Source organism: Talpa europaea (assembly GCF_964194135.1).
Source record: "Talpa europaea genome assembly, chromosome: 4".
Taxonomy (NCBI): Eukaryota; Metazoa; Chordata; class Mammalia; order Eulipotyphla; family Talpidae; genus Talpa; species Talpa europaea.
Window position 1 is genome coordinate 40,012,179 of NC_140070.1, and position 13,587 is coordinate 40,025,765.

At 41.9% G+C, this 13,587-nt stretch overlaps 1 protein-coding gene across 1 annotated transcript in view; it reads left to right on the plus strand.

The window, feature by feature from the left end:
- GTF2E2 (general transcription factor IIE subunit 2) overlaps positions 1 to 3,515 on the plus strand; it is a gene marked incomplete at both ends in the record, with an annotated part of 58,548 nt that extends 55,033 nt beyond the window's left edge. Inside the window, 2 exons of the mRNA XM_084231886.1 lie at positions 2,048 to 2,163; positions 3,399 to 3,515. Of these exons, the coding sequence (XP_084088012.1) occupies positions 2,048 to 2,163; positions 3,399 to 3,515 (233 nt within the window). The remainder of the gene's footprint in view (positions 1 to 2,047; positions 2,164 to 3,398) is intronic.
- Between the last annotated feature and the right edge of the window lie 10,072 nt (positions 3,516 to 13,587).

Consider the following 13,587-nt stretch of genomic DNA (forward strand, 5'->3'; position numbering starts at 1 on the left):
ACTTCGGTCCTTCTGCCTGCTCTGCTCCCCGCTCTGGCTCTGGTGAATTCTCTCACCCTCCCACGCTTCTGACTATACCCAGTGCTTGTTTAAATAAAAATAAATAAATCTTAAAAAAAAAAAATGTAAGCACTAGTACTCTGGTGCCTAGACAATAGAAAATAGCATGTTCTTTTCTTGAAATGCTATTGCCATTCAGGAAGCTGAGAAAGTCATGCAAAAAGTTGTAATCCATTAAATTATTTACATAATGTATGTAGATAAAGGTTCAGTGGGTATATTAAAGAGCGCCAAACATCTATCGAGGGGGCCTCCCTGGTGGCGCAGGGGGTTAAGACACAGCCTATGAAGCTATCCACAGCCACTGCAGCACGGGTTCGATCCCCAACCAGGGAGCTACCCACATGGCACAGCAGACCTCTCCTGGCTTGCCCACTGCTCCCCTCAGCAGTGTCTTTCAGTCAGTCTGCCTGTTCTGTTCCCCACTCTGTTTCTGGTGAATCCTCTCACCCCCCATATCTCTTGGCTTGTACCCCAGTTCTTGTATGCATAAATAAATCTTAAAAAAAAAATCGAAATTTAGAAGTTTTTGTTTAGAGATATTTTGGATTTAAATAACTTTGTGTCCAAGTTGAAATTTTTGTAGCATATATCATTTTTGCATTTAGTCATCATCAACAAAAAGCTCTTCAGTGTGTCTTAAGTATCAGTAGGGTCCCATCTGTTTGGACATTTGCTTCATGAGTATGTATTAAAATATGAAAGAGAAAGAGGAAGAGGAAAATAGGAGAAAGGAGAAAAATCTTCCTTGCAGTATTATGTGCCTACTTGATTTATGGCTTGTGAATGAATCATGTGGGCAGCCTACAAAAAAGCTAATGGCCCTGGAATGCAACAAGGGGTTGGTTCATCACTGCCTTGATTAGGAATCTGCAGATGCCTTCAGGAGGCATGTTTTTGTGTGGATGAAGCTGGAGCAAATAGCATGAGATTGCCCAGGGAACTTTTTTTTTATTTGTTTGTTTTGTTTTGTTTATACATGCACTGGGCACAGTCAGAAGCACAGGAGGGTGAGAGAATTTACCAGAGCCAGAGCGGGGAGCAGAGTGGGCAGAAGGACCGAAGTACACTGCTGAGGGGAGCAGTGGGCGGCAGGAGAGGTCTGCACGCCATGTGGGACCCTCCCCTGGTGGCCGGGGAGCAGCCGGGGATCGAACCGGCGCCGCAGAGGCTGCGGGCAGCTTCGCAACCCAGCGCTCAACCGCTGCGCCACCGGGGAGGCCCCTTATAATTTGCTATTATGACATTTTTCGTGTTTGAAAGTAAATGTTGATAATGACGTGAAACTTGGTTATTTGAGCATGTCTCTAGGGGCAGAATTTAAGATGCAGAAATTAGTTTCATTTCCCAGTTGTGATATATTTTTGTTGCAAAAATAGTGATGTGACAGAGGGACCATGGTTTCTTAGGACAAGATGTAAGTCAAGTGGAGAGTCTTTCTCCTTTGTTTTCTAGGAATGTAGCTAAGCGTCTCCCTTCTATCCCCTGACTTCTTATTCACTAGCCACAGGTTATTCTTATTGCTCCTCATTCCCATAAAACATTTTGGTTCCTAGTCTCCCTACATGTTTATTTTTACCTGTAGGAAGGAAAATAAATTGACTAAGCGCAGGGGTGATGAGCAGGAAATTATTTCAGTGGAGCGATTGGAGCTTTGGAACAAAAGGAGAGTGTCTGTCAACTGCTTTTTTTTTTTTTTTTTTTTTTCCCCCCAGGAGAGCAGGAGGCCTCAGTCACAGCACCTTTGTTTATAACTCTAAAAATAGACTACTGCTGATCTGGTCTGAAATGATGTAGTTCATGTTCCCAGCCCTTCTGCTTCTAGGATTTCTGTATTTGAATGTTCTTATCTTACATCTTTGGTTTTTATAGTGAAATTTCAGATGTGCTAATTTAGACCTGAGGAAATAATAATTATAGCTTGGATTTTGATCATGTTTAGCTTATAGATATCTTTTGTAAAATAACTACTATTTTGTTGGCACAGAGTTTCAAAAACTGTGGAGGAGTGTCACCGTGGATTCAATGGATGAAGAGAAAATTGAGGACTATCTGAAACGACAGGGTATTTCTTCCATGCAAGATTCTGGACCAAAGAAAGTGGTATGTAATCTCTAGGGGAAAAAATGTAATCCTCTGTTATTTGAAGTGTTAGTCTGCTTCCTGTTTTGCTTTCTGAAGATCAGGTAATCAGTTTTTTTTTTTTTAAAGATTTATTTTTACTTATTTATGCATACAAGAACTGGGGTACAGGCCAGAGGTACGGTGTGTGAGAGGATTCACCAGAGACAGAGTGGGGAGCAGAACAGGCAGATCCACTGAAATACATTGCTGAAGGGAGCAGTGGGCAAGACAGGAGAGGTCTGCTGTGCCTTGTGAGTCAGCTCCCTGGCCAGGGATCAAACTCATGCTGTGGCTGGCAATAGCTTGATAGCGCTGAGACTTTAACCCCTGCACCACCAGGGAGGCCCCCAGGTAGTCAGTTCTTCCTTCAGTTTTTTTCTAGGTGTCCTAATCTAGTGATCTTGGTCAGATGCAAACCAGATCATGTCTCCTTTATTGAGTGCCAGGTCTTTGTCTCAGGCCCTCTAGTCATGTGAGAACTTCCCCATCATCCCTCCTGCCCCTGTCCTACTCTTAAGCTCCAGCCGTACCAAACTCTTTTCTAGTACCCGCCTATTACCTCTTTAAGCTTCTAACAGGAGCCAGCTTTCTCGTCTTGCCCTTTAAAATCTTATTGTGTTCTCCTCATCCTTGTTCCAGGAGCCTCTTGGTCTTGGTGCCTGGCTCTGCCTCAGTCCTGCCTGATCACATTAAATTGTCATTTACTTTCATATCCCTTAGGGACCAGATAGTATTGTTTTTAGGTTGGGGGAGGTGAGAGGATTCACAAGAGACAGAGTGGGGAGCAGAACAGGCAGATCTACTGAAATACACTGCTAAGGGGAGCAGTGGGTGAGACAGAAGAGGTCTGCTGCTCCATATGTGGGTTAGTTCCATGGCCAGGGATCAAACTCGGGCCATAGCTGTGAGAGTGCTGAGACTTAACCCCAGGTCATCAGGGAGGCCCTCCTGTGTCTCTTTTTATCTATGTAGCGCCTCATGTAGTTCTGGCATGTTTTTTTGCCAACCCATTTTTTCTTCACTGCAATAGAAGGTACCAGTTCTGGATTGCAGTTGGGAAGCATGCTATGGGTTGATGTGTATGATGATGTGCTACAAAGAAGAGATAAAGACCAAAATTCCTGCCTCTCTTTGCTGTTGGTTTCTGGGCATCTTTGGTAACTCCTTACCATACTACCTCTCTGACTAGTGACCTTTTTTATCTTTCTTTGTAGGCCCCAATTCAGAGAAGGAAAAAGCCTGCTTCACAGAAAAAGCGACGGTTTAAGACTCATAACGAACACATGGCTGGAGTGCTAAAGGACTACTCTGATATTCAACCTAGCAAATAGTGAGCAGTTTTGTCCGTGAGCAGAGTTACAGATGGAAAGTCAAGATCTTTCTTGTTGATGCTGTGATCTGAAGACTCTCTTCCCATTCTGTTCCTTAGGACTGAAGAGAGGAACAGTTCCAGTTTACATACAAATTCAAATTCTAATTTAATTGAATGGCCAATGAGAAGTATGATACTCCTGGTTAACCTGTTATTTCTTGAGGCTTGGATAGTGAAGACGCTTAGCATGGAATGCAGGTGTCTTTGCTTTTTCTCTTGAAAGTTGTCTCTGGTTCCATTTTTCCTTTTATTACTTTAGAACAAGTTATCAAAGTCTTGTGTGCGCTAAAAGAACATATTTATAATAAAATTGTAGGAGGCGCTCTTAGATCGTGAATTCAGTTTGTTTCTTTCCATTTGGTCATGGCAGTGGACAGCTCTGGTCTTAGACTTTCAAGGGCTCATGTCTGGGATATTGTTGAAGATTGTGACCTGTGTGACCAGTGATGTGTTGCTGAGCATAAGGATTTCACAATTGGATGATAAGGTGTGTCTCTTATTTACAAGTGAAGCAATAAAGATACACTACATGTAATATTTAATATTTTCTTTTGAAAAGTTAAACTGGTTTTAGCCTCTTGGACTTTACAAGTAATAGTCTGGCCCTCTGCAGCAAGGATGGATAGAGTCTTCTTGCCAACCTGAACATCAGCTTTCCCATGTCAGCCTTCATGGAACTTGACCCTGAGGTTCTTCTGGTGGAGACACCTTTTTCTCCCCGTCATTGGTGAGCTCATGGGAGTCATTGTCAAATATGTGCGGATTCTTAGTTATGGTGACTTTAGAGAAATCTCTGTAGTCATTTTAGAATTTGGCAAACTATCCTTTTTCCTTATCTGCGCTTGTTATGTAGTCTGTTGGGCTTATTTGGGTTCATTGTTGGTCTCCCTATCATAAATTGAAAATTCTAGCAGATTATAGAAACAAGGTTCATTGTTCTCAAAAAAAGCATAATGGTAACCCAAAGCAGTAAGGACTTTGTGCAAATGACAAGGGGCCTTTTTGCTGTGTTCTTTTTATCCTTTCTATATGCTTCTCATTCATTTACAGTGACATCTTACTTTCTTATATCCAAGCTCCAAAACACAGCATGAGAAGATATTGATAGAAGTTGGAGACTTCTGGGCATAATTTAGAACATGGCAGACAGCCTGTCTTTCTTTATAGCAGAGGCTTCTGCTGGTAAGGAGAAACTTTAATGTGTTATGTCATAAAACTAGATTTTTCTGTTATTAAAAAAAAAAAAGGCTGGAGCTGGTTGCTTTTTGTGGTCTAGGCACCATCCTGTTTTGTGAGCTAGGTCTGCAGATAAATTTTGGACATCTCAAACACTTCATGTTTTGTGTGGAAACAGACACCACTTCCTCTGTCACAGGTTCAAAGGTAAGATGTTTTACTACCAGTTTTATATTAGTAGTAGTTTCTAGCTAAGCCTTTGTTTATCAGTTCTTTGTGAACTGGCCTTACAATTCATTTCATTTATCTTGTTTATTTCAGAAATGACAAAATTGAGGTTTGGAAATATGAAGTATCTTGTTAAATTATTACTCACAAATTCTATAGCTTTGCCTTATTTGTGTTTTCTTTTGTTAAGCCTTGATCTCCTTTTCCTGCTACATGGAAAAGAAATTCCTTTATATATTTCTTAGGAAAATTGTGATAGGAGCCCAACTGTGTTTGAAGATGATAGTAGAGAGCGGAGTCTTGCACCAGTTCTTTCTGCTGTCTAAAGACATAGCCATCAGAAAATCAGGTTGAAGTTGAAGTCATATTCTCAGCTCTGCCCATTTTTGCTGAATCTGCTGGCCATTTAGAGGCAGGTAGAAATGGACATGGTGGGTGAATTAAAAGGGTAAGACAGTTTTTAGTGCATTCTATCTATAATTCATAAGTCATTTGAGGCTTTTAGGGCATAGCTAAGAGAAATGTAGTTGAGCCTAGACAAAGTATAAAAAGCAAATACTTGGCTGCTGTTGTTACATCCTCTAAGATGGTGGTGGAGTATTAGTGAAAATGCAATGGAGGGACATTCTGTTATTTCCAGTTCCAGTGTTCATAGGGAGAGCACAACCCTTGCTTTCTCTTGTGACCTATTTGAAGTTAACAGGCAGAAAACACAGTCTGAATGTGGGGACATTGTATCTGGATTTATAAATTCTCCAGTTCTTAACAGATAAAAAGGATTTTTTTGAGGCTTAGGTAAGACTCATGGCCTCCTTGGTGGCGCAGGGGTTAACGTTAAGGTGCAACCTACGAAGCTATTCGTAGCCACTGCAGCAAGAGTTCAATCCCAGGCCAGGGAAATATCACATGGCGTAATAGACCTCTCCTGACTCTCCCGCTGGTCCCCACAGCAGTGTATTTCAGTCAGTCTGCCTATTCTGCTCCCCATGCTATCTCTGGTGAATCCTCTCACCTCCTGCACCTCTGGCCTGTACCCCAGTTTTTGTACGCATAAATAAATCAATCTTTCTTTTTCTTTTTTAAAGATTTATTTATGCAAGAACCCCGGGGTACAGGCCAGATGCATGGGAGGGTGAGAGGACTCACCAGAGACAGAATGGGGAACAGAACAGGTAGACTGACGAAATACACTGCTGAGGGGAGCAGTGGGCGAGACAGGAGAGGTCTGCCGCGCCATGTGGGACCCTTGCTGGCTGGCCGGGATTGAGCTGGTGGTGTAGAGGCTGCGGACAGCTTCACAGCACAGCACTCAACCACCTGTGCCACCAGGGAAGGCCCAATAAATCAATCTTTAAAAAAAAAAAAAAAAGGAGGTGAGACCAAATGTTCCCTCTAGCAACTATTTTTACTTGCAAGTGACACAATCTTGGGGAAGATTTGGTGTTTGCTACTCTTATTGACTATTCTTCAAGCCTAGCCCATCATCATTGCTCTCTAACAAGATGGGAGTGCTGTGCGTGTAGACAGTAGCCATGACCTGTTATCTCCATCATCCTCGGGGCTTCATGTAAGAACAGTCTATTATTTCTCAGTGTGTATTTTGTGGGCTTGTCCTGAGGAATAGGTGTTCTGTGGGAGGCAGCAGAGAGGTGGGTGGGCCCAACGACCTCTTGGAAACTGTCTCAGACTAATTGTACCTTAAGCACATTGCCCTGTCCGGTTGTTTGTTGTGTGGAGAGTGCACACTGGAAACACAGCTGTAACGGCACTGGCATTATCCTGACCTTCCTTCTGTGGTCCTAGGCCTCTCTGGACATCAGCCCTTAGCACTAATCTAGCTCCCCTGTGACTTGAGCCATTTGGTTTCAAGACCCTGTGATAACCCAGTGCCTTTCAGCTGCCCAAGTACTTTGCAGGCTTGTAAATGAAAGGACATATAATGTAGACTTATATTTTAAAATATTTTAAAATAAGTAAAACACAGGATACTAACAGAAGGAACTAGTAAACAATGGAGGTTTTCCCATGTCCTGATTTTGGTGGGACCTGCTTTAGATATGCTAAGAAGATGGTTAAGTTTTGTACCTATTGTGATTTTGAACTATCTTGCTGAGTCCCTGAAACCCAAGGTGTGCATTCTAGCTTTAGGGAAGAATTATTTTTTCCTTCCAAGTAAATACATAAACTCACTCCATTTAGGTTATCTTTTTGGTCAGAAGACAAACTTGGCTTGCATTTAAGCTTTGGGCTTCATTTTCTAATTTCATGTTGGTATGGGCCTTCTAAGAACATTGTAAGATTGTCTGATATCATGAGAAATTGAGTTGAAGCATGATACTTTTAAATCTGGGTAAGAATGCACTTTTCACCTAACAGCTGGATGCCCTGGTGATACACAGTAGAAAATCTGTTCATATTCCTAGCATTAAGCATTCTTTACCCAGAGCACTCAGAAATAACTATACAGAAATGAAGTTGATTCTTGTCTGACACAGATGTCAAGAATTCTTGTGTATTAATACAGAATTCAGGGATGTCAGCCTTGCCTCCTTCATTTTCAAGAATATTCTATGTATACAACTTGGTGCAGTTTTGGGGGAACCGCAAAGATGAAGGCAAGTGTGACATCTGTAAGCACTGGGGTTCAGTAACTTTGAAGTTTAACTTTCAGCAAATTTTAAGATTCTTTCCCAAAATCTTTTAAGTTGTAATTTTATTACAGAGGTAAAAGTACTTAATTTCAAATGCCAGTTTTATAGCTACATTAGTCTTTGTTGTGGCATATCTTCCCTACCAATGGTGGGTTCACTTGTAAGGACATTTTAAAAATGGTAGTTACTCTCTTTCTGGAGCCTACACGTCAGGACATAGTGCAGGTAAAGCAAGAAGGTACAGACATGCCCTTTTATTATCCCAAGTTTTTTAATTCCAAGATAGAATGACAATAGAAATCAGAAAAGGTTTTCTTTAATGAAGTTTGTGTCAGATTGGTCAGTGGGAATATTTATAGTTCATACTAGATTTTCATTTACACATCACTAGTGACCATCAGCAGTGATGGGGCAGGCATTAGGTCATCCGTCCCAACACTCTGAAATAGCATATAGAAGTGGTTGTGTTCAGTCAGTGAAGGGGATGGGGTGCTCCAAGATAGGCTGGAGAGGCAGTAAGTTTCCTTCAGGGTGAGCTGTCCTCAGTTCCTAGGCTGTTTGGCCTTTCTCTGGAGCCTCTGACTTGGAAGGCTACAGGTCTGCTGAAGGCAAAGCAACTTGATCAAGCCTGTCCTAGAGCTAGTGGAGGGATTTACCTGAGCAAGTTGCATTGGTTTTCTACCATTATGCCAAGGTATTGCAAGGTTGTGACACGCTTTTAGTGGACGGTCTTCGCTTGAAAGGAGTGAGAGCCAAACTACAGAACCAAATGCTATCCATGCACCAGACTCACCTATCGTTACTGACATTACTTGTAATTGGACAGAGGTTAGTAAAAAACTTCTATTTTCCTATGTTGAGAAAATTATAAACAATCCTTTACCAGATTTCAAATCTTGAGCTAAGACTTTGTAGGCTAGGAGGAGATGTAGTAGAGTAGGTGATTGCAGTAAAAGGTGTCAAGGAGGTATGTGAATCTACCTGATTCCCCATTCCTAGCTCTTTCCTCCTTTAGTTGTTAGCTCAAGAATCAATGCACTTGGTTATCTCACAAAAAGCAAGCATAGGTGTTAAAGCTGAAATAAGCACTTTATTTTTAAAAATGACAATAGAAAAGTACCTTTGAACAGTTTTATAAAAGTGTAATAGACTGTGGACGTTGCTGTTTTCCTTAGAAACAAGAGTACAGAAATCTTTACCAAGAGTCAGGCGGTGCTGGAGGCCCATGCAGGGCTTGAACACGCTGCTTATGCCCTTTCCTCTCATTTAGTGAAGGTAAGAGCCCCTCACTCTGGCCTCTTTTTTGTGATAACCTTGAAAAGCTTCCTGACAACTTAATTTCTAATGGAAAATAATGAAACTAACCAAAGTCTTCGTTAAGAATAAATGTGGTCATATGTAGCTCTATCAGCAGTTGAAAATTCCTAGATTAATATATCTTTTCACACTGGACACTAAAAGGTAGTCTGAAGGAAGCTAAACAGTACTCATTAGAAATGCCCCCCCCCCCAACTGATGCACCATCGTTGCTGATGTTTTGCAAAATCACTTGCCCATTGCAACCAAGTAAGTTAGGTTGGCTGAGCTCCCAAGGCACAGTGAAACTCTGTACTGTAAGTAGGTCACACATAGGAGTGGCTGATAACACGAGAAAACTGAACACTTGGAAAGTATTACATAGTCACTTCTGTTGATTCCAGAGGTTTCTAAGGACACACTCGGATCAGGAAAAGGCTTCTTTGTGTATATGCCAGTATGGTAGAAGCTCCTGGAGTCTTTTAGTCATCTTGCAGGGATGTCCTACTAGAATGTAGCTATCTGCAGTAGCACATTTCTGCTCCTAACGCCACATTACTAACTCACCCTGCACTCAGGCAGGTTTGTGTATATTCACAATATGATTCTGGCAACTTTGATAATATTTAAAAACATGCCTCAAACATGCAGATTAGAGGGAGAAAAAGATACTTTTTAATTATAGGCATTCAAAAGTCAAGCACAAAAATTGTGATCCAACCCAGCTTTTAAGATCATCCATCCTATTATACTGAAAATGTTTGGTATAAAAATACTCACTCTTGGTTTCATTGTTGGCCTCTTTTCTGTTTTGTTTGAAAGTATCTCCAAACTATACAGAAATGTTAGGCCATGCATTCACAAACAACACACTATTTCTTAAAATTATACAGTGTAAAAGAGTAAAACATTTTTTATTATATTTTTTTTTTCTTCAAGAAAAACAGATGTGTGATAGAGGCTGTGGCAAAGTCTTGAAGGGATCAAAACTGGGCAAGGTTTTTTCAAGCCTATAACAGAAAGAAAAATATTATCAGGAGAGCATGAATATAAGCAGTGTGTATTTCCTGGTCCTTCAAATTAAGGACCACTCACAAAAGTAGCATTGATTTCACCTTAGATATGTGGGGAGTATATTAATTTCCACTCGTTCTATTAAAGACTTTCTGCACTTGCACTTGGCAAGGAAGTGATCCTGTTTATTTTGTGGCAGAAAAGCAGGGAGGGACAATCAGTCACTGGCAGCCTCCCACCCTGTGCCAGGATTTATATAAAGAATGTATTAGTAAAACATTTACTACTATTGTGTCGTTCACTTTTCTCTCTAGTACCTTGTTTTCTTGATGTGTCAGACTCAAATTTGTGGCTGTACAGTTTTCACAGGAGTACATTGGTATAAACTAGAATTTTGCACAGGGAAATGCTTTCATTTGCATGTGGGAGGAGGCTATAAAGAAAATAGTATTGTTAAAACAACCCCTATAACTACCCTAGGTTATATATGTATTTGAGAAAATGTGTGTTTAGCAGTAAATCCTGAAATTAGAATGCTATTCAGGTGAGTATTCTCAAACATAGCTAATTGGACACTTTTAAGTAGTCCTATCCAGATGAGAGCTAAGTACAGTTCCACCTATAACCCAGTTTCCAGATGACAGTACAAATGGGTAGCAATAAGGTGCTGCAAGTCAGAAGACCCAATATAATTACCACATACCTATGGCACAGTCCCAGGGCGGGTAGAAATCAGGATGTAGCTATCAAGAGAAGGGGCTAGGCATCCAGACCCCTGCTGTAGTATTAGAATACCTGTCTCTAGCTTGAGAAACCTAACACAGCAGGTTAATTTGCTTATTTGTAAATGAGAGAGGCCACATTATAGAGCCATGGGAATGTTCTCAGTGCACAGTGAGGCCCCCCAGTGCCTCTCTTCACACTTTGCTTTGATTTTCCAGCAGGAGGAACTTGCCACTTGTTAAGTGATGGAGAAATCTAAGTGAAGAGGGACCATTCACATGCCATCTTTGGTACAGATCACACATCCTGTGACAGTGAAGAGAGCTGGTAGAAGAACCCCTGTTGAAAGCTACATTTCAGTTTCTACCCAGCAGGTGGCAGGAGTGAGAATATTTTCCCGCCCTTTAGAGATACAGGGTTATTACAGGGCCAGGCATTTGGGGGGCTGTAGTTATTGAACCTGTGATATACTGCCCTTAAGTGCTTCAGAGACAGTTTCCCCTCCCACTGTATGTCAACAGGAGGGAAACCAGCCTCAAGGAACTTGATGTAAGGCCCATTTCCTTCCACAGTTTTGATTTGTCAGGCCTGAATGACAAGTTCCACTTCACCCTAAACTTGACAGTGTGCCAGAAGCCCAAACTGTGTGTGTGCCAACTTCACAAAACTCTGAGGCACAGCAAACGCTCTATAGCCAGTCCTACTTTGGAACAATTCACAGGGACAACACTTCAGCCCTTTGACTATGGGAACCTAAGAGGTCTGCATGCTGCCTCTGGCCTCTTACACACGTGGAGAGCCATCTTGGGAAAGCAGCTGAAAGTGGATGTGCTGACAGCAGAGAACAGTGGCCTACGACAATGCTTTCAGGGGCTATAAGAGAATGGACAGAACAAGCAGGTAATGAAACATTGGCTATAGGTATTCTCTGCTTCCAGAAGCCCCTTACCCTGTGTTGAGCCCACTGGTTTAGGATGGACAATGTCTGGGACCTAGTGGGTCTACTTACTTTGGCTTTCTTCCTTGAAGAACTCAACAATCTTTTGGTAAGTGCACATCGCTAGCCCTAGCCTCTGATTTCACAACCTGGATGGTTCTCCCCATTTCCTCAAAGGCAACAGTTCTAAAGCCAGACTCACCACTTTGTATTAACACAGCTCTGGCTGCTCAGCTCTCTGTGTGCTGCCTTCGCCAAGCCCATGGTGCTACTCCCTATCAGCCCTACTCATGGATCATTCCTCCAACACCACCATCTTGGGTGTGCCTCTCTGATATATTTCTCACTCCATCCATTTTGCTTTGAACAGCAAGATGACAACGATTCATAAAACACCAGCCTGATCCAGATCTCTGGTGCCTCCATAAGACCCAAGCCCCTAACACATCCTCAAAAGCTTGGTGATAATCCACTTTCAACAAGAACTAGCTTCCATTCTAATCCCTCTTCACCACATAGAAATCCCACTGTCTTTCAAAATTCTGTTTAAGCCCCATTTCTGCCAACCTTTCCTGATTCCTGTATCCTGTGGGGCTTTCTCATAACTCCTACCAGAATTTTCACTGTCCAAGCCTCTTACTCAATGATTATCTTGGATTATTTTCCTCTACCCAGTCACAAAAATTCAGGTACTTGAACACTAGAGCAAATGAAACAGGAAAAATATCACTAATGAGCTATGGCATGGACACCTGGATTAGTGCCAGGAGGCTATGCTGGGGACCAGTGTTGGGCTCTACATACTGGTACAAAGGTGCTCTGAGGACCCTGTAAGCCCTTCTAAAGGAAGGTGCTCCAGGTTCTGGGCAATAAGCAACCTACCTGACTTCATAGTACACTGTCCCTTCTTCCTAGACCCTTGAACTGGAAGAGAGAGATGGGTCCTGATAATTGACTAATTAGAAAAGTTATCTTTTGACATAGGGAAGAAAACATGGAAGGGAGGCGGGAGATCAGAGTTGATAGTTTAAGGTTTTCCATAACTTTTGCATAAATGTGATTCTCACATGGGAAAAGAATGTGTCCACATTGCATAGATGTTCCCAGACTGAACAGAAGGTCAAAATGTGGCTATTTCAGTCCCTGTAAACAACGAAGGGGGTTAAGTAGGAACCGAGTTCAAACCTTGGAATGTATTAAGGACCTTTAAAACAGAATGCAGAGACATCCGGGAACACAGCCTTTCCTGACAGAAGGTCAACTACCATATGCATGTGACAGCATAAAAAAGGGAGGGAAAAAATACACGCACACACACGTCTTGCTGAGACAACTCCTACTCAAGGATACAGGAAAGTGTCTCCTGTATCCTAGTTTAAGGAGTATCATAAAAGATGAGTATGTGGCCCTCTACTTAGGGACAGCTCCTAATCAGTGTGGGTGTCAATATGCAGCAAGCTGTATGCTTGTGAGTTCCAACTACCCACCTCAGCCAGAGAAGGGCCAGGCCTCTCTTATTATCTATATACTGCCTTCTGACAGCAGCCAAAAAAGCAGTGTTAATCTGACCTGGAAAGAGAAAGCTTCCTCTGAATTTGTTCTTGTAATCCATGGATGGCACTGGAACAGGTGGGCCAAAGATCCCCTGTCTTGCAACCCACTTTCTCAGGTATATCTGGGGCTTCTGCAGCCTAATCTTGGCTGCCCACCCTGTGAGCCCTGGTTGTCTGCAGAAAGCCACCACAAGCTGCAACTACTATTTCTCACTGATCTCATTCCCATGGCTCTTGAATTAGATACTTTCATGTACTGCATCAAAAAAAAAAAAAATCTAAAACTGCTTCAAGAAAAATTGTAACTTTCAATTTCCCATCTTAATTTTAAGACTATCAGGGGCATTGCTATTAAAAACCATTACAAAAGGGAAACCTAATCAATTGGAAAGCTATAGGATTAGTGGGATAACTACAAAGTGTGGGAAGCAATTAACTGCTGACTTGGTTAGT